Source organism: Canis lupus, chromosome 8 (assembly GCF_048164855.1).
Source record: "Canis lupus baileyi chromosome 8, mCanLup2.hap1, whole genome shotgun sequence".
Classification (NCBI taxonomy): Eukaryota; Metazoa; Chordata; class Mammalia; order Carnivora; family Canidae; genus Canis; species Canis lupus.
In genome coordinates, this window is record NC_132845.1 from 53,401,181 (window position 1) to 53,427,705 (window position 26,525).

Below are 26,525 nucleotides of genomic sequence, written 5' to 3' on the forward strand. Positions count from 1 at the left end.
CCCCAAATCTCCCTGTGTTTTCCAAACTGGAAGCTCTCTGAACCCTCTGCTTTTGGGTTTTAATGGAAGCTTCATTATGTAGGAGTGATTGGTTAAGTCACTGGCCAAGTCCTAGAAGTCAAGGGAGTGAGACTGAAAGTTCCTACCCTCTATTCAAGATTGGTTTCCCTGGCAACCAGCCCCCTCCCCTAGGTTATCTGGTGGTTTCCCAAAGTTCTTTAATAATGTAACAAAAGGCTCCTTAATTGCTCCAACACTTCAGAAATTCCCAGGGTTTTAGGAGCTGTGTGCTAGATGGCTCAAAGACCAAATATCTATTTTTTACTGTAAATCACAATATCACAGGAGAAGAAAGGGGGAAGAAAAGTCTTTTTGATTCAGCAGCCTACTCTACACCATCAGTCCTGGTGCACTGAGTGTTTTAGTTGCGTTTACTCACAAAGCAAGGTTCGTTGAATGTTGTATGATCCAAGGTCAGGGCCATGGAGAAGTTAGCTGGAACTCTAATCTCTGGCAGGACATCTACTCTCAAGAGAAGAAGCAGTACTTAAACTACCTAAATAATCCAACCCACACACTGGAGTCCACTGGAGTCCATTGACTCAGCAGGTGGAAGCTGCTCTGATCAAGAGTGTGGATATGCCAGGCACTGCATGTTCTACCTTCTGCTGCCCCCCTGTCCTGTCCACAGTGAGGTAGCTTCCCACTTCATGCACCACCTCCTTCAAGCGAGAAGCAATGCTAACTCCATGGATTCTCTGCTTATAGGCATAGTAGTGACCGCCATCAAAGGTAATCCACATTCTGGTACTTCAGTGGCTTCCAACTTCAATTCTCATCTCAGGATGGACTTGTGTTCTCAGTAATTCCTCAATTCCACCAGAATATTCTATGGGTTAGAAATGAAGCTGGTTGCAACTTGAATCCACCAAGTCCTTGAAACAATAAACTGCTCCCTTGTTCTTAGTTCCTGTGTATAAGCAACAATGTCTGTTTGTAACACATTGTCTGTGACTAAGTTTGCGGGCCTCTGCCTTTGTCTAATACAGTGATTCTTACCCAGGGGTGTATGTCTGAATCACTGGAGGAGCTTGTATCAGTTTCCTCTTGCTGCTATAACAAACTACCACAAGCTCAGTGGCTTAAAAATGACTGATTTATTCTGGGGATCAAAAGTTTGCAATCAGTTTCACTGGGCTAAAGTCAAGGTGCCAGTGAGGCTGGTTGCTTCTGGAGGCTCAAGGGGAGAGTCCTTTTTCTGGACTCCTTTAGGTTCTGGTGTCTATGTTTTCCTTAGCTGGTAGCCCCTCCTTTGGCCTCACACTGCATCACTCCAGTTCCTGCTGCCATTGTCACATTGCCTTATTGTTTCTGTGGTCAGATCTCACCCTTTCTCTTATAGGGATCCCTGTGATTGCAGTTAGGGCCTACCTGTATAATCCAGATAATCTCCCCATTCAGGACTTTTAAATTAATCATGTATGCAAAGTCCCTCTTCCCATGGAAGGTAATCTTCACAGGTTTTTGAGATTAGGACATAGATATTTTGGGGCCATTCTTTGGCCTCCCACAGAGCCTAAACATGTTAAATCCCCCTCCAAAGATTCTAGTTTAGTAGGTGGGGTCAGGACATGACATATTTTTCAAAATATGTATGCCTGATTAAGAATATCTCTTCTAGCACATAGCTTTATCCAACACTCACTCTTTCCACACAGTGAGGCTGCCTCCCCCATGTACAGTAGGATGTGTACCTTCAGCAGTTAAGAACATGACTTTAGTCAATCACTCCTTGTACCTGTGCCAGGCTACCATGGCAACAAGTGTTCATCCCAGCAGCTGCTCCACAGCTAGCTTAGCTTTTCTCTCAGTTCTGCCGTAGCATTTGTGGCAAACATCAGAACCATGCCTGCTGTGGGGGCAGCCTGGAGGCCAGGTCACTTTGATCCTGACCTATGACACTACACAAACAGAACAACTTAGAGATGAGAAGCTCCAGCTCCATCCTCAAGATAGATCTTGGACAAGCTACCCTAGGGCTTAAGTTGCTCTTCTGTGTAAAATGTGTGCATCTCTATCAAAGTGTTGTCAGTAGGGACTGATTAGAGATTATTTCCTATTGTTGTTGGAACAAATTAATACAAACTTAGTGGCTTAAAACACAGGTTATTTTATAACTCTGGAATTCAGAAGTCCCAAATGGGGCAGCAGGGCTATGTTCCTTGGGGCTTTAGGGGAGATCCATTTCCTTGCCATCCCCAGCTAATAGAGGCTGACCATATTCTGTGGCTTGTGGCCCATAGCACTCTGATTTCTGCTTCCATTGGGACTTCTGACTCTGATCCTTCTGTCCTTTTTATAAGGACCCATGTGATCGGGCCTTAGTGGATAATATTCCCCTTGTCAAGGTCCTTAGCCGCATCTGCAAAGTCCATTTGGGACTATAGAGATAATATTCAGATTCTTGGGGATAGGATATGGATCTGTTGGGGTTGCCATTATTCGGCCTACCACAGTGGATCAGGAAGCTTAAGTGGCCAACTTCTTAAATATTTTATTTATTCATGAGAGGCACAGAAAGGGAGAGAGAGAGGACCCCAGGATCATGCCCTGAGCCGAAGGCAGATGCTAAACCGCTGAGCCATCCAGGCATCCCAAATGGCTAACTTTTAAATGCCATTTTAACAAGTCCAGCACAGGTTTAACAAGGTTAAACAAGGTTTAACAAGTCCACTACCAGGTTTCTAGTTGTGATGTGTAACACTAACTTGACCACCACAGAAGAGCTTGACTCCAAGACTTTTTATCATTAGCAAATGATATTCCCTTGTAAAGCAATAGCCAAATAATGGCTTTGATGAGATAACTTGAACTTTTGACTACTATTACAGTCTAGAAGCTTTGACTTTTATCGTTGTAGAAAGACCAGATCTTTCACACAATGTGAGTGGTTTCCTTCCCCTCATTGCCGCTAAGTTCTACCACGTAAATCTAATGAAAGGATGTAGAATGAAAAAGGTATATTGGAAGAAAAAGAATCCACTATTCATATATAATATTCTTTCCTCAAGAAGGTTTTTAAAAAGCCAGAATATAGACTACGAACAGTTGAGGGTTGAAGACTGAAGAACACTGAAGACTGTTTTAACCTCCCAGCCATGTATAGGTATTTGAAAGCTTTAAGACTTTTCCTAGGAAAGTTTCTGGTTTAGAGCCAGCCGTTTTCTATTTGAAGGATACAAGCAAGTTATTTTCTGTATTAGTTATCTTGAAGATAGTCTGTTAGAGTTACAGTGTGAAGCAAACACTGGTTCTTTCAATACAATTACAGCATAGCAGAAGATGGGGGACCCTCAGGGAAAAGTCTCAAGTGGAGGGAATAATCAAGTGTAGGTAGTGGGAAAGCAGCTCTCCAGGCTCAGCTAAACGGCTGGTGTATAGCTGTGGAGTCATAATGAGACTGGGAATGTTTTAACTGTCCCTAAGAAAACTAGAACCTTATATTCTTTTCCATGCCCTAAGGGAGATAACTGGTCTCAGATTGCATGAGGAGTACAAGGAAGAATGTAAGTGAATACCTCAAGTTCTCAGGGGAAGTTTCTTTCAAAGAGTAATTTGAGTTAGGGAAAATTGAAGCAGAACACTAGATTAATTCCTTGGGAACACCTGGTTACCCTGCCCTTCTAGGGAAAGGAAATCCTGCCAATGACTAAGGGTGACTTCTTGTCTCTGCACCTTGCATATATGAATGGAGGGTAGAAGACTAAAGTTACCTAAAGGCATCCCCAGAGCTGGGCTGTAGCTAAGACCCACTGCTGGTTGAATTTTCTGGCACTGCCAGTTTTGGCAGCGGGGTCAGAAAAAGCTTAACAGGAAGCAATTAAGTCCTCAATTTCCTTATTCATGTTACACAGCCAAAGCCCATCAGGATTGTGGAAAGGTTCTATATTCCCTCTTCAAGTGTGACAGCAAGAAACAATCCTTGAACTCCATCGAAGTTTAATGAGGTACAAGCAAGCAGCTTACTTTAACAAACACTTTATTTGAAAATCCTTAGTGATTTAACACCATGGTTCTTTTCTTACGCAGGTAGATGATGAGACCTAGAGCAGCCACAAGGCCTGCTAAGGCAGCCACAGCCACTACAGTTTTAAAAGCAACATATCCAGCAGCCCTGTGCCCTTTTGAGTCCACACCATCTAGGAAGGAAGCAGACATTAAAGTCTTAGGACTTTTGATTTAAATGATCTTAAGTTGAAGCCTTGAGGCTCCCCAGAGAGGTAAGATTAAGGTTCAAAGGACTCATTTGGGTAACTTATAACGGGGTATATATATATAGGCTTACTCTTTGAGCCAACATCCTGCTCTCTGCTCCCGTGGCTGTTCCCACTTCCTACTCACTTTTATTAATCTAAAACAGATGAGCTGACACCTGGAAAGAACCTTACTGTTCCAGCCTATTTAACTAACGTTATGGCACTAGTAGAGATGGTTCTAAGGGCATGATTTCTTGCAGGTTTTTAGGGATTTAATACAGCTTACTTTAAAATTGTAGGCCTCAAATTAAGATGTTCTGGGATGAAAATATGGGATATTAACAGAAATAGAATCTAGTACAGACTAAAGTTTGGCAATGTTAAGTCACATGCCTTCTGACCTAATAGTTTCACTTCTAGAAAGATATCCTGAGGATGCCTGGGTGGTACAGTCAGTTAAGCATCCGACTCTTGATTTTGGCTCAGGCTGTAATCTCAGGGTCTTCTATTTGGAGTCCCAAGTTAGGCTCCATGCTCAGCTGAAGTCTACTTGAGATTCTTTCTCCTTGCCCCCTCCAATTTGGGCCAAGACCAAAACAAACAAAAAACCCAAACAAACAAATGGGTATCCCAAATTGGTGTAGTAGGCAAATATTTAAAAGGATTGTATTGCAGCATTAGTGACAAAACTGGAAGTAATCTAGATATCCACGAATGAGGACCATGGCTGAGACAGAGCCACGTGGATGGGATTCTATATAGCTGTTAGCAGGGAGGTAGCTCTCCAAACAGATAAAGTGGTTAAAACAAGTTTAAAAAGTTATAAGTAGGTAGGATATATGATAATTCTACTTGCATTAAGAGATTTTTTTTTTTTTAAGGGTGATTTTTGGAAAAGTACATAGGAGAGTTAACAAAGGTATGGCTAGGAAGAGAGACTTAGTCTTTATTACTTTGGATTACCATAAACATGTATTTATGCATAGTTAAACTTAACATAAAACTAAGAACTTGAGTCCAGGCAGTGCCCTAGGCTTTAAAACTATACCTCTGAGTGAAGAGCTGTCTGCCAACAGGAGGATGGGTCCCGGGAGACTTACTATCATCTTCTCTTCTTCAGTACTGCCTGTGGCTGGAGATAGAAAACCGTTTGTGTCTGACCCTCTGGAATAATGACTAGTAAAGGTGTGTCAATGGACTTCTTAGAGCACATTGGCATGGAGTCCCCTGCTCTATATGGGTTTTCCCAACCTTTGCAGGAGAAACAATATCTGAAGATTAATTTCTCAGTCCACCTAGAATCTAGAATAGTAACTTTGGAGAGTCACGTCTGTGAAAGATCAGGCTCCAGTCCATGTGCAAAACCAAACTTGCCGGGATCCCTGCGTGGCGCAGCGGTTTGGCGCCTGCCTTTGGCCCAGGGCGTGATCCTGGAGACCCGGGATCGAATCCCACGTTGGGCTCCCGGTGCATGGAGCCTGCTTCTCCCTCTGCCTGTGTCTCTGCCTCTCTCTCTCTCTCTGTGTGTGTGACTATCATAAATAAATAAAAATTAAAAAAAAAAAAAACCAAACTTGCCCATCATCAGGAACTTGCCATTTCAGCCTTATAGGACTAGGGCAGACTGGGATGAGAAGGTTTCTTGGAATTAAGAGTCCCAGTGAAGACTTTACTTAGAAAAACAAACTTCTGTGAACTCTGTACCCACATGGGGTTCAAACCCACAACCCTGAGATCAAGAATCATATCTTGACTGAGTCAGCCAGGCACCCCAGAGCCCTTATTCTTGAGGTTTCCAATTGTGAAAGGATAATGCTTGCTTTAAGGACTCATGGTAAGGAGGACTTGAAATTTTTACCTCGCCTGTGCCTGGATGATACAGGGCAAGTCACAGAACACAGAGGGGAGTCAGGAGACAGTCGATTGCAGATTAATGCGGTGCAGTGGAAGTAGACCTGGAGATAGAAGAAGAGTTAAGTGGAACTGATGCACTCACAATCAAACAGTCCCAGGTGACTTAATCGCTTACCAGGCTAGAAAGCACTTGGGCCTCTGATATAAAGGCAAAGGTCTTCACATCAAACCTCTGATAGTGAGTAGGGTAGGTCACAGAGGAGCCAACTGGATGGAAGGTCGTTCTGTAGTTGTCCAGATTGTATTCACAGCTAGGAGGCATATACCAGGGAAGAACATCAGCCACATTTCCCCCAAAGTTTAACTCAATATTTGCCCAGATACAGCCACATATTCAAATACCTTCAGAATTGTTCTACCTTCTACCTTTATCTTTTAATTAGTATGCTTTCTGATGTGGTCTATCAAAAAAAGTCGTCAGTTGTACATGCTAGTTGTTTTTCTAACCTATAGGATTTAAGTACCTATTTGTTTGCCAGCTACACCCATAAAGAGCTACAAGTTTTATAGGAGTTCTTGATGTCACTGACTTAATTCTTCCTACTAATGTGAGTACCAGTTATGTCTAGGCAGTTCGTAAAGGTCAGTGACAAAGGTAGATAACTCCTGCTATTTTAGCTCTATGATGGTACCTATACGTATACAGAAAATTGTGTTAGGAGGGACTACGTGTAGTCCTGGGACAGGAATGTACCTGGAGTTTAAGAGCTTAGCAAGGGAGAGGATAGTATAAGGTTTTCCAGGTTCAGGCCCCTGAAGGCAGAGCTCAGAGGACAAACACCAATTTGTGAGTGTATATAGTCATAACTTCAGAGCATTATGTTATGCAGGCCATAGTTAGATAGGCATTCAAATGCCACCATTTACCAATTACTTTGGGCAATTTATTAAGCAGCAAGCTTGGGTTTCTTCATGAAGTCAGGTGCCTATTGTCTTGTACAGAGTGATGAGGTTCAAATAGTGCATGTGGCATATATAGCACCGTGCCTGGAACATTGTAGAATAGGAACTGGACATCTTTTCTCTCCACATAAAGAGTCTTAGGGCCAGACATCCTTGGGGGAGGATCTGATTCTTTTAGATTCAAGGGTAAGAGGAAAGCATGAGTCATGCTATTGGACCAAGGATTGGTTACTAATGAACACAGACAAAGATCAGGGCCTTTGTGACTAGTGCTCTTCTGAAACCCAAGAGGGTTTTATCTTCTCTTCACTGGCAATACTTTTTAAAGACTTTTTAAGTGGGGACACCTGGGTGGCTCAGCGGTTGAGTGTCTGCCTTTGGCTCAGGGCATGATCCCGGGATCCCAGAATCGAGTCCTGCATCAGGCTCCCTGTGGGGAGCCTGCTTCTCCCTCTGCCCATGTCTCTGCCTCTGTGTGTCTCTCATGACTAAATCTTTAAAAGATTTTAAGTGATCTCTACACCCAACATGGGGCTCGAACTCAGAACCCAGAGATTAAGAGTTGCATATTCTACCAACGGAGCCAGCCAGGTGTTCCTTCACTTATTTTTTATTAACTGAGAGTTACCTTATGGATAGAGAATACCTACCCATCCATGACAATATTCCACTGGGGGAGTGAGGCTGGGTCCATGGTGGGTGTTGCCCAGCAATCATCTAAGACCAGCTTGATGTTGGGGTCAGCCCTATTTAGGACTTTCACTTCCAGGTAAATTGGTTGGCGGAGGTATCTCACCACAGGATACTCCTTATCCCCATAGGGTCGCAAATAGGATTTATCTGAAATGGAATGGAAACCTCCTCAGTACTCAAGTGGTTGATGGTTGTAGTGGGAGCTAAGGCATCACTACTGTTCCATTAGTGTGGCAGCATCAGAAAATTCAAGTTAGGAAAGATTTCTCTAAAAGTATTTAAGTAGGATTTCTTAGGTTGTGATGTCTCACCTGGGTAGGTTTGCAGGATTAAGGCAAGTGGACCAGGCCTCACTGAGGCCACGGGAGGAGGAAGACTTTGGACATTGGTATTTATCAGCAGGTCATCTCTGCTGTAATGGCACTTCACAGTCATTCTGTAACGAGGGGAGGGGCAAAGTAGTATGAAGAATTTTAGTTTAGAAGACTGCTTTCATTTAATGTGGAGCTTAAAAAGTAGCAGTTGTATCACACCTGAATTCACTATCTCTGGAAATTGTGCTTGGAGGGAGATCTGTCCAGAGAGCATGTATTTCATTTTCATAGATGACTGTGTCACCTTTGAACTTAAGATTAGAGAAAGGTTAGAAGTGGGTGACCAGTGGTTTTACAATCTAGTCTGAACACTTCTCATTCTGCTGGCACTTACCTTAAGTCTTGTTCCACATCCATTTAGGGGGATGTGAAACAGTGTCAACCCTTGTGATGGAGCCTTGAAAGTAGGTTGGCAGGAGGAGTCTCCCACTCTGAGGGTATCCAAGTTTAGAGCTGGTTTTGTTTGGTGGCTGTAGACCTTGACATCCATAAACCCATCCTGGGTACACAGGTCACCTGTAACTAGATTGTGGTAAGAGTTTAAAGAAATAGGTCTGCCATATTAGTGGTCATCTACCAACCTTCATGTGTTGATGAGGAGACCTGTGAGAAAACCCTGAGGGGCTCAAGTGAGTTGAGGGTCAGATTATGGGTTCAGGTGTAATGCCTTGTGTCAATATATCCCTTGTTTCAAGGCTCAAATCCTGAGTGGTTTGGAGAAGGGAAATGAGGGGGTGGAGGTGGGGTCAATTAATGCAGGAACTAGTTTTTCCCATTAGCTTGACCGGATATGGGTCAGAAAATAAGAAGCATAGGGGCAGAGCCAATACCGAACAAGAAATACCTAACTTCACATCCTTGAAAAAAATCTGTAGGCATTTGGGGGAAGTCTTTTAAAATTTTGTAGTCCTAGTTACAGATTTGAATCAATCTTATTTAGATGGGGAGCTCAGGCTCATAATGCAGAATATATCCAGACTACTTAAACATGGATTCATTATAGTAAGATCTCTCCATATGTGTATTTTGGAAATATTATCTTCTTGTGGCCCTGTTATAGCAGCTACACCGAGATTTCTGCTCTGATCAGTTTCCTCAAAGTATAAACAATACAGAGTCTGAACTTCTATATGTTTTCCCACATATACAAGAGATAAAGGAGAAAAGATTTCTTACCTATAGTAACTGGTGGCTCACAAACACACTCAGGATAAACCACTGTGGAAACCGTGTCCCGTTCAAAGGCAAAGGTCAGCTTGAGAGATGCTAAGTAGAACTGATAGGGTAGGCATTTTTCAGAGGACTGAAAGGAGACAAGAATGTCAATTAGCAGCCACAGCCATGGGGGCCCAGAACAGTCCACAGTGAGGCAGGCAGGAAGTACACTGAATACCTGTAGGGCACACTCCAGAATTAATCTGGTTTCCCTTTAAACCAGAACAAGAGAGAGCCTATCACTTGCTCCAGATCAGGATGCTTTCCTAGGCAGGAAATTTATTGCTTTAAACTCATGCCCTGAAATCCCCAGCTCTGCATGCTCTTTGTACTAGACACTAAAGCCTGAATTAACAGATCAAATTCCAAAGAGCTGAGTGCTCTGCCAAGCCAGGTCTGAGTAAAAAGGACTCTACAAATGTGGTCAGATGTTATTGCAAAACACACATACTCTGACATAAGATTACTCTCTGGTGTCCCTGGCAATTGCTTCAGTCAAGACTGGCCTCAGTGAGAACAGTTGAGGACACTTGTTTGGATCAAACTGTCCTGTTTTTAAAAGGGTGTCAGAGGGTCATCATTAGCAACTTAAAAGCAGTTCAATGAGCTGAGGGAAAACCAAAACCAAAACACACACACACACAACCTCTTGCAGTGGTTTAAAGAGGCTTGGTGTTTGAGGGTAAATTTCACTTAGGCAAAGTGATCAAATGAGGCCTTCCTTCCAGAGTTTGAATCCATTATATGGACAGTTAGAATTTATGGACAAGTCATCAGCTATATCAGGGTTACCGAGAGACTGGGCTTCAAGTCCTGCTTCCATAAATCTCAGTGGTTCATGATAGGAACGTACGTTCATTTTGAGAAGAGATTTGCTGAAGTGTAACCTCAAGCCGTTTAATTCTTCTTTATCAATCCCATGGTTGTGCAGCTGGCTTACAGCAAAGTTCGTGTTTTCAAATCTCACAGACTGTAGTTTCCCAGGAAACTCTGGTATGGTGAGGGTCATGTGTGTGGCGTTACAGGTCACGGGATCTAGAGGGAGTGGCCAACACAATGCCCGTGATCAGCTTTAAGCTTCCATAATAGTGTCTTCCACAACAGCAGTTGCCCTTTCCTAGGACCTTACCTGACATACAAAGTACTCGTGTTGTTAAGATGATCTTCTGCCCAGGAGATGTGTGTATAAGCTTCAGAGGCACTGTGTAGAGGTGACTGTTACCTTGCTGAGGGTTGGGGTAGGGAGAGAAACATTTTTTGAAAGACCTCGGTTTACTTGAATCTCTAACCAATGCTGAAAGAATCGTCAGGGCAAACACTCAAGTATTGGGCACTATTTTGGCTGGAGTAGAATTTAAGCATTTTGTCCAGTGAATGCTCATCAGGTGTTCTAGTTTTAGAATGTTGTATTTCATAACATCTGGCAATTTAGCATGGTCTACTGTTAGAACCTATAGGTGATTTCTAGGCATAGGTGAGCAAAAGCTGATTTTTATGGTAATAGTATTCAGAGAAAATGCTTATAGGACTCTGCACTCCATTTATATTCCATGTGTAACAGGGCTGTTCTCGTTAAAATGGTTGGCATTTAAGTGCTTGCCTAGGTGCCAGGACCTGTTTAAAGTACTTTGGCACAGTAACTCCTTTAACTTAGTGTCTTGATTGTTGGCTCCAAAAGTACCAAATCCTACAGTAGAACCGTATTACAGGAAACTAAGCCAGAGCATCTTGACTCCCAGAAGATTTTAGTACTACCCTCTATCACATTATAGAGTCAGTCTACATCTATGGGAAGAACAGATCTGTTTTGTTCACCCTTATATCTTTAGTCCTCAGTGCAGTGCTTAGCACATGGAACGCATTAAGATACTCTTAAATCCATTTTATTCTCAATTTTGAGGACATGGTTGAGATCACACTTGGACTTAGAAATATTGGTTTGTGCTTGGGTGGTGGTAAAAGAGGATTCACACCTACCATGTAGTGAGTGACTCCAGTGGCATTGAATGACACTTGGACACTGAGCCTGTGGCTATCAAACAGGAAATTATATCCTTGCATCAAGGCCTCCCGAAGAGTCAGATTTTGAGCTTTTGCATCATCAACCTCCATCATCCATTTCCCACCACTGGGATTCTGAAGACAGAAGTTTCATTTAGAGGGCTAGTGCTCACCTTAACCTCAAGACTATTTGTCTATTTTAATCAGGGTTGAAGTTAAGTCATCTTTACTATAGAACAAAAGGTTACTTAGCTCTGTAATTGAAAAAGTTATTTCCATACCGTATTTTCATCAGCCATGCCAGGAATAATGTTAAAGGTAAACTGGAAGAAACGAAACCATGATGTGAGGCTTTGATTTGGAAAAGAAAGTTTCTGAGATCGTGCTACCTGACAGTATGTGCAAAACATCCGGAGCAACTACTGTGTATTTCGTATGCCAAGAGGTCTGATTGTGGGGAATAAGAAGAGGCACAGGCCCAGTCATAAAAACTAGCTGTGCCCTTAGACAATTTCATCTCTGAACTTCTGATGCCAAAAGGCAACTGGAAGATCCTTCCAATTTTGAGACATTGGATCCTTAGGTGTACATTTTAAGCTTTGTCCATAGAAGTCAAGAATTAGGTCAAACCATGCAGTTTTATCATTATTAGAACAAAGTATGAAGGTATTTTGTTTGTCCATTGTCAAATTTAGTTATGTTAGAGTATAAATATCCATGAGTATGTGATTGGGCTGTTTTGCTTTTGTACTATATCCTATCTGGCATAGAGCCTGGGACATGATAAGTACTCAGTTTGTTCAAATGGTTATTAATGTGATTGCAGTTACCAGCGGAATCCTTTCTACTGCCAGGTATGATGTGTTGAGCACTATATATACCCTCTCAGTTAATTCTCAGCACCACCCTAATGTGGTATCATTGTCCCCTACTTTGGGCTTGGAAATAAGGCTCAGTGTGGTTAAGAAACCATCCCCCCGCCCCCCAAAAACAAACAAAAAAAAAACAAAACAAACAAATTAGTAGTGAAGATAGGATTGCAATCCTGATCCTGTTCCTAACCCCAGCTGTGTAAACCACCTCATTTCCCCTGTAGTCACCATGAGAAGCAGTTAGCCTGCTTCACTCACAGACATGGAATCTTTTGTGCAGATTGTGGATCCTGCATGCTCATGGGTTTCTTCTGTTTGCATAACTGGACAGCTGATCTGATACATGAAAGCCTTATGTCTTGAAGCAGCATTGTTGTCCGTGAGTCTGATGGCCATCTGATGCTGGCCAAGCTGTGTGCAAATGGCATAGTAAGAACAGTAAGTATGGGGACCTCCATGGGAAAGGTGATCCCAGAATACCATTGGACCTAACTGAGGGGCAAACCTCTTGAGGTTACCAGTACCACAGTTTCTGAAAGGTACCTGATTCTTATACCAAGAGACTATAGCTAGCCCTTTTAGATATCCCAGTAAAGACTCCTGTCTTCGCAGCAAATAGTTGCTTGAGCTTCAGGAATTAGGATTTTTTTTTCTTTTTTTTTTTTTTTTTTTTTTTTTGAGTTCTTCTTGACACTTACCTTTGTCTGAATATCATGGTTCTGGCTAATCTGGGGCCTCTGCCCAAGTCATTCAAACATGCACTGAGCACTTATGTAACTTATGTAGCAGCCATTATTCTGAGGGCTGGACAGAGCCAGGTTTTTGGCAAAGCCAGTATTTACCCCGCTTTAGAGAACTGTTTCTAGTAAGGAACAGTCACCCTTTTTCTATAAAGTATTAGTAAGCATTTTAGGCTTTTTAGGCCATTTATGATTTCTAGCACATGTTTTCTTTTTAAGTCCTAAAACAAAACAAAAAAAAACTTTAACCATTCTTAGCTCAAGGACCATTATGCTTATGCACACCATGGACTAAATGTGGCCATCCATAAGTTATAGTTTGTAGGCCTTTGGTTTAAAGGAAAGCAACTCTAAGCTCTCTACAAGTTGGGAAGGGCTATTTCAGAAAGGAAAAATTACTGAAGATCTTCACTGTGGAATTCGATCAAGTGGCCAGTTACATATGCAGATTTCTAAGATATACCCCAGACTTAAATCATCAATTAAATGAACCACATCTATACTTTCTCAATTCCCCAAATGTTCTTTGCCTACTACAAGCTCGAGAACCGTTTGAGAGGTTTCTTTTACTGGTCCCAATAACTCTGATTAGGCAGTACTGTTGCTTGGCAATAGAGAAAACCCTATTGCTCAGCTGCTGCTTGCTTTCCCACACCTGTTTTTTATAGCATAGCAGTTCTGTTTGCCAGCACCAAAATAGCCTTCCATTTTTCATGGAGGTTACAGATCAAAATAGCTTGTTTTGAGCATTTGTTGTATCTTGGTGCTGTGCCAAGTTCATCTGCATCATATCATTCATCTTTAGATACCTTGTGGAGAGAGTACCATGATTTCCCTATTCTAATGAACAAGCAAAAGCTTAGAAAGGTTAGCTCACTTGCTAGAGATCACAACTAGATAGTGGCAAATCTGGGACTCACAACAAGGCCCCAAGTTCAGGGTTTCTCATCCTCAGTATTACTGGCCTTTCAGGCCTGAAATTCCTGTTAAAGGAGACCACCCTGTGCAATGTAGGCTGTTTATCAGCAACCTCAGCTTGTACAGACAACCCCCCACTCCAATTGTGACAGCCAATAAGGTCTTCAAAGGGTTTCCAAACAGTACCAAATATCGTCTGGGCAGACAAAACAAAAACAAAAGATAAAAACCAACCAACCATCACCACCATGAACACTCACCACCCCTGGTTGAGAATAAATGCTCTCCTCTCAGGTCTGTATCCTTAAGTAGTAGGGTTACTAGTAGTAACTACTAGGTTATTACTTCCCAAATCACTCCTCAGAGCAAATACTTACCACTCTCCTGCTACAGGTCTCATATGGGGCCTTCAGGGTGAGCTTTTCTGGGTCCAGGATAGAAGTACAGTTCAACAATTCAAAACTAAATGGATCTACAGAAGCCAGAGAAAATGGCCAAAAAGTACATTTCAGTGACAAAGTAAACCAAAGCAACACAGTCAAGACTGCCAATCCATTTCTAAGCTACTTCAAATCACTTTGTTTTTTATTGTCCCATCTGGATGTTATGACCCAAGTTTTGAGAGATGCTATAATTTGCAGCTAAAAATTTCCCATTGGAGAAGAAATGGGTAGGAAATATCGGAAAGGGAGACAGAACATGAAGACTCCTAACTCTGGGAAACGAACTAGGGGTGGTGGAAGGGGAGGAGGGCGGGGGGTGGGGGTGAGTGGGTGATGGGCACTGAGGGGGGCACTTGATGGGATGAGCACTGGGTGTTATTCTGTATGTTGGCAAATTGAACACCATTAAAAATAAGTTCATTATTAAAAAAATAAAATAAATAAAAATTTCCCATTGGATTCTGAGAGAAGACGAGTTTTTAAGGAAACAAGGTCTCCCACTCCTGGTGACATCATGCAAATCAGGGACCCCTGTGGTATCATGGGAATTGGATGCCAGTTGTTCCAGAGTATGTGGCACCTGAAAAATGGGGCTAGCTTTGAGGCAAGATTAAGAATATACACATTACTTACCCACCACAGATGCATGCCATTTTTTGGTGCCAAGATCCCTTGGAAATTCCACTGTCATTTTATTTTCATGGCAAATGACAGTACCTGGAGAGCAAAGAAAGCATTTGGGAGTATCTTTGAACCACAGGAGGCAGGATTCCTAAAAAAGTGTATGGGCGCATCTCCTCTCCAACAGGCATCAAGGAAGGATACCAGTTGAGAGAGGCAAAGCTTGACCCCTATTCTCAAGTAGCTCACAGGTTCGTGAGAAAGATCACTACAATGCAAAATACTATAAGGAAGGTATTAATTAAATGCCTGGGGCTTTCTGAAGTTTTCCAGAGTTAAGCCTAAAATAGGGTTAACCATGCATACTTATATGACTAGAACCTTGACGGTGAGGCTAATGGAGGTGGAGATGATAGGTCTGTAAAGAACTGGAGAACAAATGTTGTGTCTAAAGACTTTCCAACTTGAAGTTTAAAAAACGTCCTACATGGGTCACCTGGCTGGCTCAGTCAGAAGAGCCTGCGAGACTCTTGATTTTAGGGCTAGGAGTTCAAACTCCACGTTGAATGTAGAGATTACTTAAATAAACTTCAAAAAAGTGCCTTACATAAGCTCAAGGATGCTTTTTAAAGGCTAAATTCTGCCTATGATCTGCTACTCTACATCCTCTTGCTCAGGTGAAAGTTTGAAAAATTCTAAGAGGAACAGCTCCAATTTTTGTCTATTATGTTGATGCTTTCCTTAAGCATGAGTTTGTGTTTGAAAATATCTGTTCCTGAAGATGGGCACTTAGCACTGTTTTGCTGGTCTTTGGATACCACAGAGCTTGAGGTAATGAGGGAGTAGAAAGTAGTACAGGTGTTTCACAAGATCTTCTGTTTAGCCAGCATAGCAAGCCATAGGTAAGCAATGGAAAAATCTAGTGACTTGATCAAGTTAAGAAAGGGTGAGTGGATATTGTCTAAGCCATGATTAGGTTTTCTGGCTCTGTAGTTGCAACCTGTTTAAGAGAGGCTAAGAGCATTTCCCCTCACCCAACAGGCATACCTGGGAAGATGGGATTCACCAACTGCATAACACCTACTGAGTTCACTGAAGTCACAAGGATGAAGAATAAAGAAAGTGACCTGTAGGTGCTGAAAAGGGATTGGGGAGAGTTAAGAAGGAATGAATTTCAGCAGATAAGGCCATTGTGTCCCCTCCCTCTGCTGCCAAGATTACTCACCTCCAATCTGCACTAAACCAGCTTGAGGGACTCCCACTGTCTCCTTTCTGTTTGCATGCCATGGCCAAACGTACCACCAAATCAGCCAGGTAGGTGGGTAGACGCCTCTGTGCTTTTTCTTTTTTTTTTTTTTATAGCAGAAAACAGGGTGTGGCCCCACCCTCTTCCCATTGGAGACACCTGAGCCTTCTTCAGCCCTCCCAGCTGAGAGGGAGGGATTTGGGACAGGAGAGGATTTCCGGAAGGCCTGAAGGAAGATATAGTTCTGCCTTTTCTGACACTTGCATTTCGGTTATTCTACTAGGTGTTCTGCAGGCCTGCCATGAAACTAGAGTTCCCTGAAATTGGCTCCAGGTGAATGAATTAATGTTTTCTTCATAACTCTAGGCAAAATTAGTTACTTTGGGCAAAATATTACAACTCCAACATAGAGTGAAAAAAAGTGGTAGAGTTTGAGAAAAGAACATCTCTTGTTCACACCATATTAAAGTAAGACCTTTCCTTTAAGTAGCCCCTAGCCTGGCTATTGCGGGCATTACCCTGGCAATGTGCATGAAGTACTCTTACAAAAAATGGATGCTATATTATTTCCCCCAAGTATAAAAGTTTAAGCTTACTGCAGACACTTATAGAAAGATATAAAGAAAAGGAAAAAGTCACCTGCAATGTTGTTTGCCACTGCTAATATTTAGATATGTAACTTTATGAACTTTTTGAAAAGAGATTTTATTTATTGATTCATGAGAGACACAGAAAGAGAGAGGCAGAGACATAGGCAGAGGGAGAAGCAGGCTCCTCACAGGGAGCCTGGTGGGGGCTCAATCCTGGATTCTGGGATCATGCCCTGAGCCAAAGGCAGATGCTCAACTGCTGAGCCACCCAGGCGTCCCACATTATGGATTTTTTATACAAATACTACACACGCTTAAAACCAACAACCTGGGACCAAAGTTTAAGTTATGTTTCCTGACCCACTTTTACTATTTTACATGTTACGGACATTTTCTGTATCAAACATAAAGATCTCCATTACCATTTTTAAGGTTGCATAGTATTCAATGTCTAGATAAATCAGAGTTTAACTGTTCCTAATGATGGACATTACAACAGCTTCCTATTTTTCATATTCATAAACCATGATATGATGGACATTCATATTTCCCTGGTTAACCCTTGGGATGAATTCCTAGAGGTAGAAATTCTGGGTCAAAAAAGTAGTGATCAATATAAGAATGTCATATTGTGTACCAGTTGGGAATTTACACATGGGGAAACTAAGGCAAAACAATTAGCCCAACCTGTTGACAACTGAGTGTCAGAGCCATGTTGAGCATTTAGATTTTCTTTTTTTCTTTAAAAGATTTTATTTATTCATGAAAGACAGGCAGGGACATAGGCAGAGGGAGAAGCAGACTCTGTGCAGGGAGCCTGATGCAGGACTTGATTCCAGGATCCCAGGATCATGACCTGAGCCACCCAGGTGCTCTGAGAACTCAGATTTTCTAAGACCCAATTAACATATGTTTTCTCATTGCAATTTGAGACACCTAGATGACTGCAGCCTGTGTTCTATAATAGGTGATTAGTGTTCAAATTCTGTGTAAAGTTGTGAGGTCGCATTTGCAATTATTGATTTATGTGTTCTTTTTGGTGTAACTTTAGGAGTAACCGCCAGTCCCTGTTACAGGTGTCTGAAATACAATTGTAGGTTATAGAGTACTACTTCCTCAACTTCCTTGATTAGAAGGTTACATGGGGCTCTCATTAACAGCACAAATTCCTGGGTCTTACCCAGGAAAAAAGTTGTGGAATCAGGCTCTCCACAGGAGGGTCTCAAGTGGGTGTATTGTTTAACAAGCACCACAGGTGAGTCTTAAGATCAAGAACCTGGAGGGAGGGAGGCAAGAAAATGAGTGGTCACTAGCAATTAACGTCTTTGTGGGAATTAACCCATTGTGTTATATGGAATGGGGGAGCAGGAGCAAAAGCCACGAAAAACAGGTTTCTGGGAGTAGAGATGGTGAAAGGATTTAGCTTCTGACCAAAGGCATGATAGCAATAGTTACTCCTTTCCTCTGAAGCATATTTTCCAAAAACTGACATCTTTTTGCAAATGTGAAGGTCTTCTACCATGATAGTTAAGACTATGATGGGAAGACAATAGAGGATGGAGAGTGGAAGGAAGATTCAGAGAGACTTGGTAAAAAGTGGCAATAGGCTAATGTGTTGCTCCACCTTCCCAGGCCCCACACCCAGGCTCCGTTTCCCCATTCTGTGCTTTTTCTCCAATGTGTGAGGTCTTACCTTGGAAAGGGCAGCTCTGGTCTCAGCCCCAAACTGGGCATTCTGGGAGACTAAGGGGCAGCACAAAAGCCCTAAGCAAGAGGGATGGTGATAAGGACATCGGAGACTAATTCATTAGTACACTTTGCTAATCACTACAAGACCTCTCCTCTCTGAGTGGGTCTCTCCCTGAGGGTCCCGAGGTCACTTCTCACTTGCTAATCACCAGACATTTCTTGAAGGGAATTTTAGGTTGTTATGCCTAAGAACAAGGCAGTGTTTTTGCCTCATTTAGGCAAGTACCCTCCTTACTTCTGAAAACCAGTTCTTATAAACAATAGTTTACGATTCTTAAATTCCAAGCTTGTTGTCTTTTTAAATTTAACATATTGATTGAAGACAACCTAAATGTTGTCATCAGGAGATGGCTAGATAAACTATGAATATCTTCAGATACTGAAATGAATCTGTGGATTCAGGTGGATCTGTGGATGCTGATATTAAAGATGTCCACAATGAAATTGGAGTCTTTGAGTTGTATAATTAATGTTTTCATATTTTACTTAAAAAGCCCTACTATGTGTATGTCTATAGATTTATGTGCCTGTGCATGTGTATATAAATGTGTATCTGCATTGAAAATCCAGGAAGATAAGGCACCTGGGTGGCTCACTGGTTGAGTGTCTGCCTTTGGCTCAGATCATGATCCTGGAATTGAGTCCCACATCAGGCTCCCTCCAGGGAGCGTGCTTCTCCCTCTGCCTATGTCTCCACCTTTCTCTGTGTCTCTCATGAATAAATAAATAAAATGTTTTTTAAAATATTTTAAAATATTTTTAAAAACATTTATTTTAAGTGTTTTAAAAAATATTTTTAAAAAGAAAATCCAGGAAGGCATTTCCAGAGAGCTAACCATGTTACCCAGGGGAGGCGACCCTGCAAGTAATCAGGCAGTCCAGCCCAGTCTGGCTATGCTGGCTATTTACAAATTTTTTTTTAATGGGTTAAAAATTGTAATTTATTGAAACTCAACTCAAAAAATATAAGATGCTGTAGTGTACAATGTATTACACAAAGCACCCTCAGGTGCACATTCAAGTCAAGTAAGAACTCCATATCCCTTTCCCTAGCCCTCCTGCTCTGGGATCTTAGTATTTGTTCCATATACAATCATGCACACTTAATTTGAAAAAGGAAGCCCCAACATATTTTATTAATTAGCACCAAACAAGAGTACAGTTCCATTTTTTAATAAACAAACAAACAAACAAACCCAATCAATAAACCAACTGGAGAGCTAATGGGCTCAGCCAATACTGCTGACATAGATATTATACATTCATGTAAATACACAGCCTATTCTACCCTAAACAACAGTGTGGCTGGTTCTCAGCCTTTGTTCAAATTGGCAATTGTCCTCAGGTTGCAGTACAACTGTTGTTGGTTCTGATTTGTGTTCTCATTCTTCTACTGGTTATAAATATATGTACTAAATCATCCATGGGAATGGGGAGATGGGAAACTGCTGTTTTTCTGACTTTATTTTTTTCTATATTGATTGAATTGTCTTGGTGATAAAATAACAATTAAAATAACTTTAAAGTGATAACAGCAGTAACAGTAAATCTGAGTTGTTTTTAAGTGATCGGTATAAGCTGTAGAATCAAAGGCCCATGGGTTCAAACTTCATGGTATAAAGGTATAATACCCAAGTGAGTAGATTTGATTCATGAGGCTTCCAAAGTCCATATCCCTATTGTAAAATGAAGAAATGACACCTAAGATGTTTGGTAACTTGCTCAAGATTATATAGAAATTAGCAGCAGAGCTCTAGTAATAAACTAAGTCTCCAAGGTCCATTCCCAAACTCTTTCTAATTTGTTTCTCTCTTTCTCTCTTTCTGTGTGTGTGTGTGTGTGTGTGTGAGTGTGTGTGTATGAGGGGGTGTTGTAAAGCTCAGTGCTTCTCCTGCAGTTTAAGTTAGCTTTTAGAAGTACAATATGGCATTTATTAGAATTTAGCAGTATAAGATAAATAAGAAGTCTAGAAACTTCTACCAGCTATGCTAATACAGCTTAAAATAGCTTTCAAATGTCAAATATGAATTTTACTTAGGAAAATAAGTAGGACTATGTCAATGAGAATGTTCTTAAACATCATAAGGTGGTTCCTTGAACAGTGTAACTATACAATGTTGTCATTTTCCCCCATGGTTCTTTAGACAGATCCAAGTTGCACAACCCTCCTAATAGTCATGGGCTCAGAAAGAACTAGGACAAAGGCATATGAAGCTTCATCAACCTGTAAAGATAGAGATAGGGAAGCTGAGGAAAATGGATGACTCAGAAGTTCTAAATAAAAACCCATACATATGAGTATCAATATAGATTACTGCATAGGTAGTAGCTAGGGCAGTGGTTACCACAGGTTTCCTTGGCAATGTAGCGTATTCCTTTTAGTTGATAGAATATGTTGAATATTAAAGTTCTGAAGCTGATGTGGAGATCTGTTGTAAAAGTCACCATCTTCCACTCCTTCCTGTACTCCCATCCCTTACAACATGCTTTGAGGTCAGCTTGTTCCCTGTGCCCTCCCTTCTCCTTAAATCTGGCTGGTTTGGCCAACAGAATGTGGTAGAAATGGTAATATGCCAATTCTGAGCCTTGTTCTTGGAAGGCCTTTGTATTTAGAGGTAGAGCCTCTAATTTAACTTAAAATGAGATCATTGGGATGGGCCCTAATGCAGTATGACTGGTGTACTTGAAAAGAAAATTTGGACAGAGACATAAACAGAGGGAAGACCATGTGAGGACACAGGGAAAAGATGGCCATCTACAAGCCAAAGGGAGAGGCCTAGAACAGATCCATCCCTCACAGCCCTCAGAAGGAGCCAATACTACTGTACTGACACTTTGATTTTGGATTTCCAACTTCCAGAACTGTAGGAAAAAAAGGCTATTGGTTAAGTCGCCCAGTTTGAGGCACTTTGTTGTGGCAGCCCTAGAAGACAAATGCATATTCTCAGATTGAAATACAACTCTGTGACTATAAAATATGTACTCTTTTTATTGTACCATGGTAAAAGATAGGATCAAAAAAGAAGAAAAATGCAGAGGAAAGAGAAATTTGAAGAAAAGGCAGTAATTATCCATCTATGATTGACCTAAAGAAGGGAGAGTACCTACCTTTCTATTAGTAGTACTATTACTTCTACTCTACTTCTGCTTCTATTTCCAGTAGGATGACTACTAATTTACATCCACTGCGTAATGACTACACACCACACATTGTATAAAGTATTTTCCAAATACCACCTCTACTTACTTGCAACAACCCTGTAAATAATATTACTTGTAATAACTCTGTGGAGTTTTCTTTTCATTTACTGGTGAGAAAATTGAAGCCCAGAGGTCATCTACCCAAATTAATGGCAGAATCTAATTTCTGGTTTAAAGATTTTATTTATTTATTCATGAGAATACACAGAAAGGAGACAGAGGCAGAGACACAGGCAGAGGGAGAAGCAGGCTCCATGCAGGGAGCCTGACATGGGACTCAATCCCTGGTCTCCAGGATCACGCCCTGGGCTGAAGGTGGCGCTAAACCGCGAGCCACCCCGGCTACCCTAATTTCTGGTTTAGTGTCCGTCAATCCCTGACTTAAGAATCTGTGTTCTTAACCATTACTGTATTAGAGCTTTGTTTCAACACAAAGCATGGTCTTCACAGTTCCCTAGTTTCCAGTCCAACTATCAGCTTTGAGAGAGTTGAATGGTTTTGATGGTATTTGATGATCTGCTAACAGGTGTTATAACATACTTCCTTTGTGGTAAATTCTGCCATCTTGAAACAAAATGGCAGCTAATACAGGTTTTCCAGTGATCATTGTTCTTGCAACTTTTATAAGAACTTAAGCTTTGGAAAAAAAAAAAAAAAAAGAACCTAAGCTTTGGGTCATATGATTGTATTTGATTGAAGCCTTCAATTCACAGAGCCAATAATTAAGTAGAAAGGGGGAAAAGGCAAAAGGAAAAGGAAATCTGTCTAGTTAACAGCTGATTGAAGTGTAGAATTTAAATTAATAGTCCCTGCTTAGACTATCCAGCATTCACATTTTAAAGAATTTGTTTTTGGAAACCTTTATAAAACTCTCCACTGTTACAATGTAATGCCATCTGGGATTTAGCATTTATAAAATGTGCAGTTAAGAGATGCCAAGAGATTCCTCATGCAAACCAGATGGTACAATAACAGCTCTGTGTGTTTTTCTGGCAGAAAAACAGGGCTTTGAATGGCTTGAAACTTATGTGAATACATTAAGGCCAATCAATACTTCAGGGACATTACAATCTCAATAGTCGACTTACCCAACTAAATATTTTCATAAATATTTTCATTTGGAGAAGAAAAAAACAAAAAGGCAGACAATGGTTCCTTTGATTGCCTCATGTTTGTATTTAACAATGTTTCTAAGAAAAACAACACCAATGACCTTCAACACAGGAAAGTTTCTCAGTATTTTAGGGGTAATATATGTGTTTAAATGAGAAGCAGGGTTGTTCAATCTCTTTTGAATAGGAAAAATCCACATCAAATAGGTTGAGGAGTTTTATTGCTGTGCTAAAGATGAAAAAAATACATGTGTAAGTTACATTTTCTGGATAATGGACTTGAAAATGTCTTTACCTCAATAGGTAGATTTCTCACAAACCCAAGTTCAGCACATACAATCATGTATAAACGATGCCTGTTATGATCTTGCTTAATTTCTGTAAATTTTCTGTGTAACAACAGGACTTTTGTAATCCTTTTTATTTTTTTTTCACTTTCTGTTATTCCTTTTATTTTCATTAAAATTCATAATAAGATGCTCATTAGATGAAGTAATCTTGTTAAAAGCAAACATTTTGCTTGGATCTTTTCTTTATCCTTATTTAGTAAAAATGTGCTTCCCTACCATACAAGTGAATTTCCTCTGTAATTAGTAGTGAATAGCTTTGGAGAACAAATACAGGCTGCTTTTGAAAACCAGATCTCTTGGGGTTTAGGGGGCAATCTCATTAATAAAAATATGTGTTTCTGGATTGCACAAGCCATTGAATTTCTTTCCCAATTAGCAGTGAATGGCTTTTCAGAACAAGGGAGAAGTTTGGTTTCCATTTTGCTGGCATTGTTTTTTCTTGGGGTAGACTAGAGAGACCAACTACCACTAATCTTTGTTCCTCCCATCTCTCTCCCTGGGCAAAGGAACACACAGAACTCTTTTATAGATAAGTCAGAATCCTAGGTAAATTCTCCATCCAAGGGCTACTTCCTCTTAGCCAGGATTGGACTCCAGGGCATGTGGGAAAACTGTTTACAACACTCAGCTGTCAGGTAGCTGTACTCTGGCTGGAGAGACTGCAAAATTATAACACAGCAATGAAGAGTGGACAATGCCTTTGCTTTGTGGGGAGGAGCAGACCCATTAGTAAGAGACTCTCCAAGTGCTGTCCCTGGGGAGCCAATTAACCCTGTGTTCTCTGGGTCATTGGCAAAAAGAACTGTTTATGAGTCTACAGGGCATCTTAAAATTGAAATAGTTAAATGCTTGAAGTGTCAGGTAATAAGTGAGTTTAACAAAAAAACAAAAAACAAAAAAACAAAAGAGGAAAGAAAGCCTACTCCCTTTGAAACTAAGTGGCAGCCAGAGGGACATATGTCACTAGTTGGACATTTCTCTATAAAGTCATACTAATAAAGCAGGAATATAAGGAGGCAGGGCAGTGCAGGTTTGGTTACAACAGGAAGTTGATAAGGCTTTGATTTGCTCAGAAATATTCAGGAGTGGGTCACGGACATTTAAGTCTGACCCTTAAAGTCTTTCTACCAGTGTGTAAGGCAGATATTCTTCTTTGACTTTCAGAGAATCCAGCAACATACTGTAGCAACAGACTCAAATACTTAGAAATAAGTATTTCTTATTTCTTATGAGAAAGTAGTATTTCTCAAATACTAGAAATAAGTATTGTGTGGAAACACAAGGCCAGTTATGGTCAAAACATAAAGTCACAAGCCACAATTGCCCCACAATTATCCAGATCTCTCATGAGCAGTTATTGTCTAAATTATATGCAAATCTGTCTTAGTTATTTTCATTAATCTCTGCCTTCACCATCTCCTACCAATTTTGTTTCCTTTTTACTCTGATAAGTACAGTAGCAAATAAAAAAGACCAATTACTAAGTTTTAGTTCTCTCTCTTTCTGCTCCCTTCACATGGGAAGCCACAATCACATGGCTTCTTCCCATTTTTAAAACCATATTTTATACTTCGTAATTTTATCTCATTTCACCTTTACTACTATAGGCTTAGAGGATGATATGATCATGAGCAATATCCTCCAATTTTATCCACAAAGAAATGGAGACTCAAACAGATGCAGTAAGTTGTAGATCATATGGACTTCAGGTCTTCTAGGTCCAAGTTCAATCCTCTTTGTCAACCTCATTTTGAGGGAATGGGTTAAGGAGGATCTTCAAGTTCGGCATTTGTTTCTGTTTTACTTCCCCTTCATAATCCATTCTTTCAAAGTTTTTCCAAGGAAATGCCAAAGAGTGCCAGGATTTTTACCATTAAAAAATAATAAAAAAATAAAAGCTCCATTTCACAGGAGAGTTTAAGTCCAAGTCATAAGTACTCCTGGAGTTGAGATCTCCATTTTCAACCCTTCTTCTCATCCATGGTTGCTCTGTTCTCTTTATTCTTTGCCTCCATCTTCCCTTTATCATTCTCCTTCTCCCCATCATTATCACAATATCATTATCCTCATCTTCATCTCATAACAGACTCCTTGTCTGATTGGCACTTAGAATTCTACTTCAAATAATTCATCTTTGAGAAGCCCTCTCTCAAGTTATATATAATTTTCTACTTTAGAGTCCATTAATGAATTCAATTATGTTTAAATTTAAGTGGCTCATGCAAAAAATAGCTAAGGAACATAACCTTGTTCTCAAAGTATCCATAATCATGTTTGAATATTTCACACGCTGGGCTAAAAAAATTATTTTTCCCCCTTTACAAATAAAAAATGTTGCCTCCAGGTTGCTTCTACAGTGTCTACTGGTGTTCTCATAGAAACCAGAAAAAGGAACAAACATTGACCCTGGAGCTAATTATTGTGAAAAACTTGCAGATGAAAGCCTTGTATTTTCTCAGAGTGGACAGATAATTTATCTTGGAATAAAGGTTTGGACAAAAAGAGATAAGAAGAATAAATAGATACAGACTTTGAAAATAGGTCTTCCTCACTTCAGTTACATGGACTGTTTTTTTAAAAAATTTATTTATTTATTCATGAGAGACACAGAGAGAGAGGCAGAGACATAGGCAGAAGGAGAAGCAGGTTCCCTGGACTGAGCCTGATGTGGGACTTGATTTCTGGATCCAGATCACACCCCCAGCCAAAGGCAGACACTCAACTGCTGAGCTACCCGGGCATCCCAGTTCCATGGACTATTGTCCAAACATATTAAATATTTTGTAACAATATGGGAAATTTTTATGGTGGTTTAAGGAGAAGAAAAGACAATGCAAAATGGTATGTAGTTGATGGTAAAAACTATGTAAAAAATACCACAGGAGAATATATAAATAGTTCATCAGTTATATAGGGTGATAGATTCTAATTTTATTGTTGTATCTTCAGAGGACATGGTCTCCATGAAACCTGTCATCTTATATTTATTGAGGCCTGCACTGGTTCTATTAGATGGCAAATTTTTATAAATATTTTCTGTGTGCTTGAAAAGAACATGTATTTTTTATCCAGTAAGAGTTCTACATAGTATTCTTAAATCAAGCTTTTTAATTGTGTTCAGATCTTTTATATTTTTTCTAATCTTTAGTTTAATTGATATGTAACATTAAGAAAGTATATTAAAATCTACTATGATTGTGGATTTGTTCTTTCTCTTCCATTTCTATGAATTTTTGTTTTTTCTATTTGGGGGCTATGTTATTACATACACACAAGTTTAGGAATATCATATTTTATTGATGACTTGTTCCTTTCATCATTATGTAT

At 40.5% G+C, this 26,525-nt stretch overlaps 2 protein-coding genes across 3 annotated transcripts in view; one reads left to right on the top strand and one right to left on the bottom strand.

Moving 5' to 3' along the window:
• Positions 1 to 224: 224 nt before the first annotated feature.
• ANKS4B (ankyrin repeat and sterile alpha motif domain containing 4B) overlaps positions 225 to 26,525 on the top strand; it is a 37,135-nt gene continuing 10,834 nt past the window's right edge. The window contains exons 1-5 of one of the 2 annotated variants that reach the window (XM_072836033.1): positions 225 to 792; positions 4,090 to 4,280; positions 12,509 to 12,666; positions 15,992 to 16,264; positions 16,480 to 16,529. The gene's annotated coding sequence lies outside the window, so the exon portion shown is untranslated. The remainder of the gene's footprint in view (positions 793 to 4,089; positions 4,281 to 12,508; positions 12,667 to 15,991; positions 16,265 to 16,479; positions 16,530 to 26,525) is intronic. The other variant, XM_072836032.1, reaches the window with a different exon arrangement.
• On the bottom strand, positions 4,023 to 16,237 carry ZP2 (zona pellucida glycoprotein 2). Its single transcript, XM_072837687.1, has 18 exons — positions 16,176 to 16,237; positions 15,998 to 16,086; positions 14,963 to 15,046; positions 14,264 to 14,358; positions 12,487 to 12,639; positions 11,638 to 11,679; positions 11,333 to 11,491; positions 10,485 to 10,581; positions 10,209 to 10,390; positions 9,317 to 9,443; positions 8,475 to 8,662; positions 8,300 to 8,391; positions 8,078 to 8,202; positions 7,724 to 7,913; positions 6,286 to 6,421; positions 6,115 to 6,211; positions 5,305 to 5,388; positions 4,023 to 4,199 (listed from the first exon to the last, which is right to left on the bottom strand). The coding sequence occupies exons 1-18, from the start codon at positions 16,235 to 16,237 to the stop codon at positions 4,054 to 4,056; spliced, it is 2,148 nt and encodes a 715-aa protein (XP_072693788.1). The 3' UTR covers positions 4,023 to 4,053.

What these genes read in the sequence shown, in the direction of transcription:
- ZP2 (XM_072837687.1), bottom strand. Translation starts at nt 16,237, where the DNA reads ATGGCATGCAAACAGAAAGGAGACAGTGGGAGTCCCTCAAGCTGGTTT. An exon ending in AGACCTGTAGCAGGAGAGTG is followed by an intron (nt 12,640 to 14,263) that starts GTAAGTATTTGC and finishes ATTTGCACACAG; the next exon opens with CTTGGCCAGCATCAGATGGC. An exon ending in TGGAATATTGTCATGGATGG is followed by an intron (nt 6,422 to 7,723) that starts GTAGGTATTCTC and finishes TATGCCTCCTAG; the next exon opens with CTGTGAATACAATCTGGACA.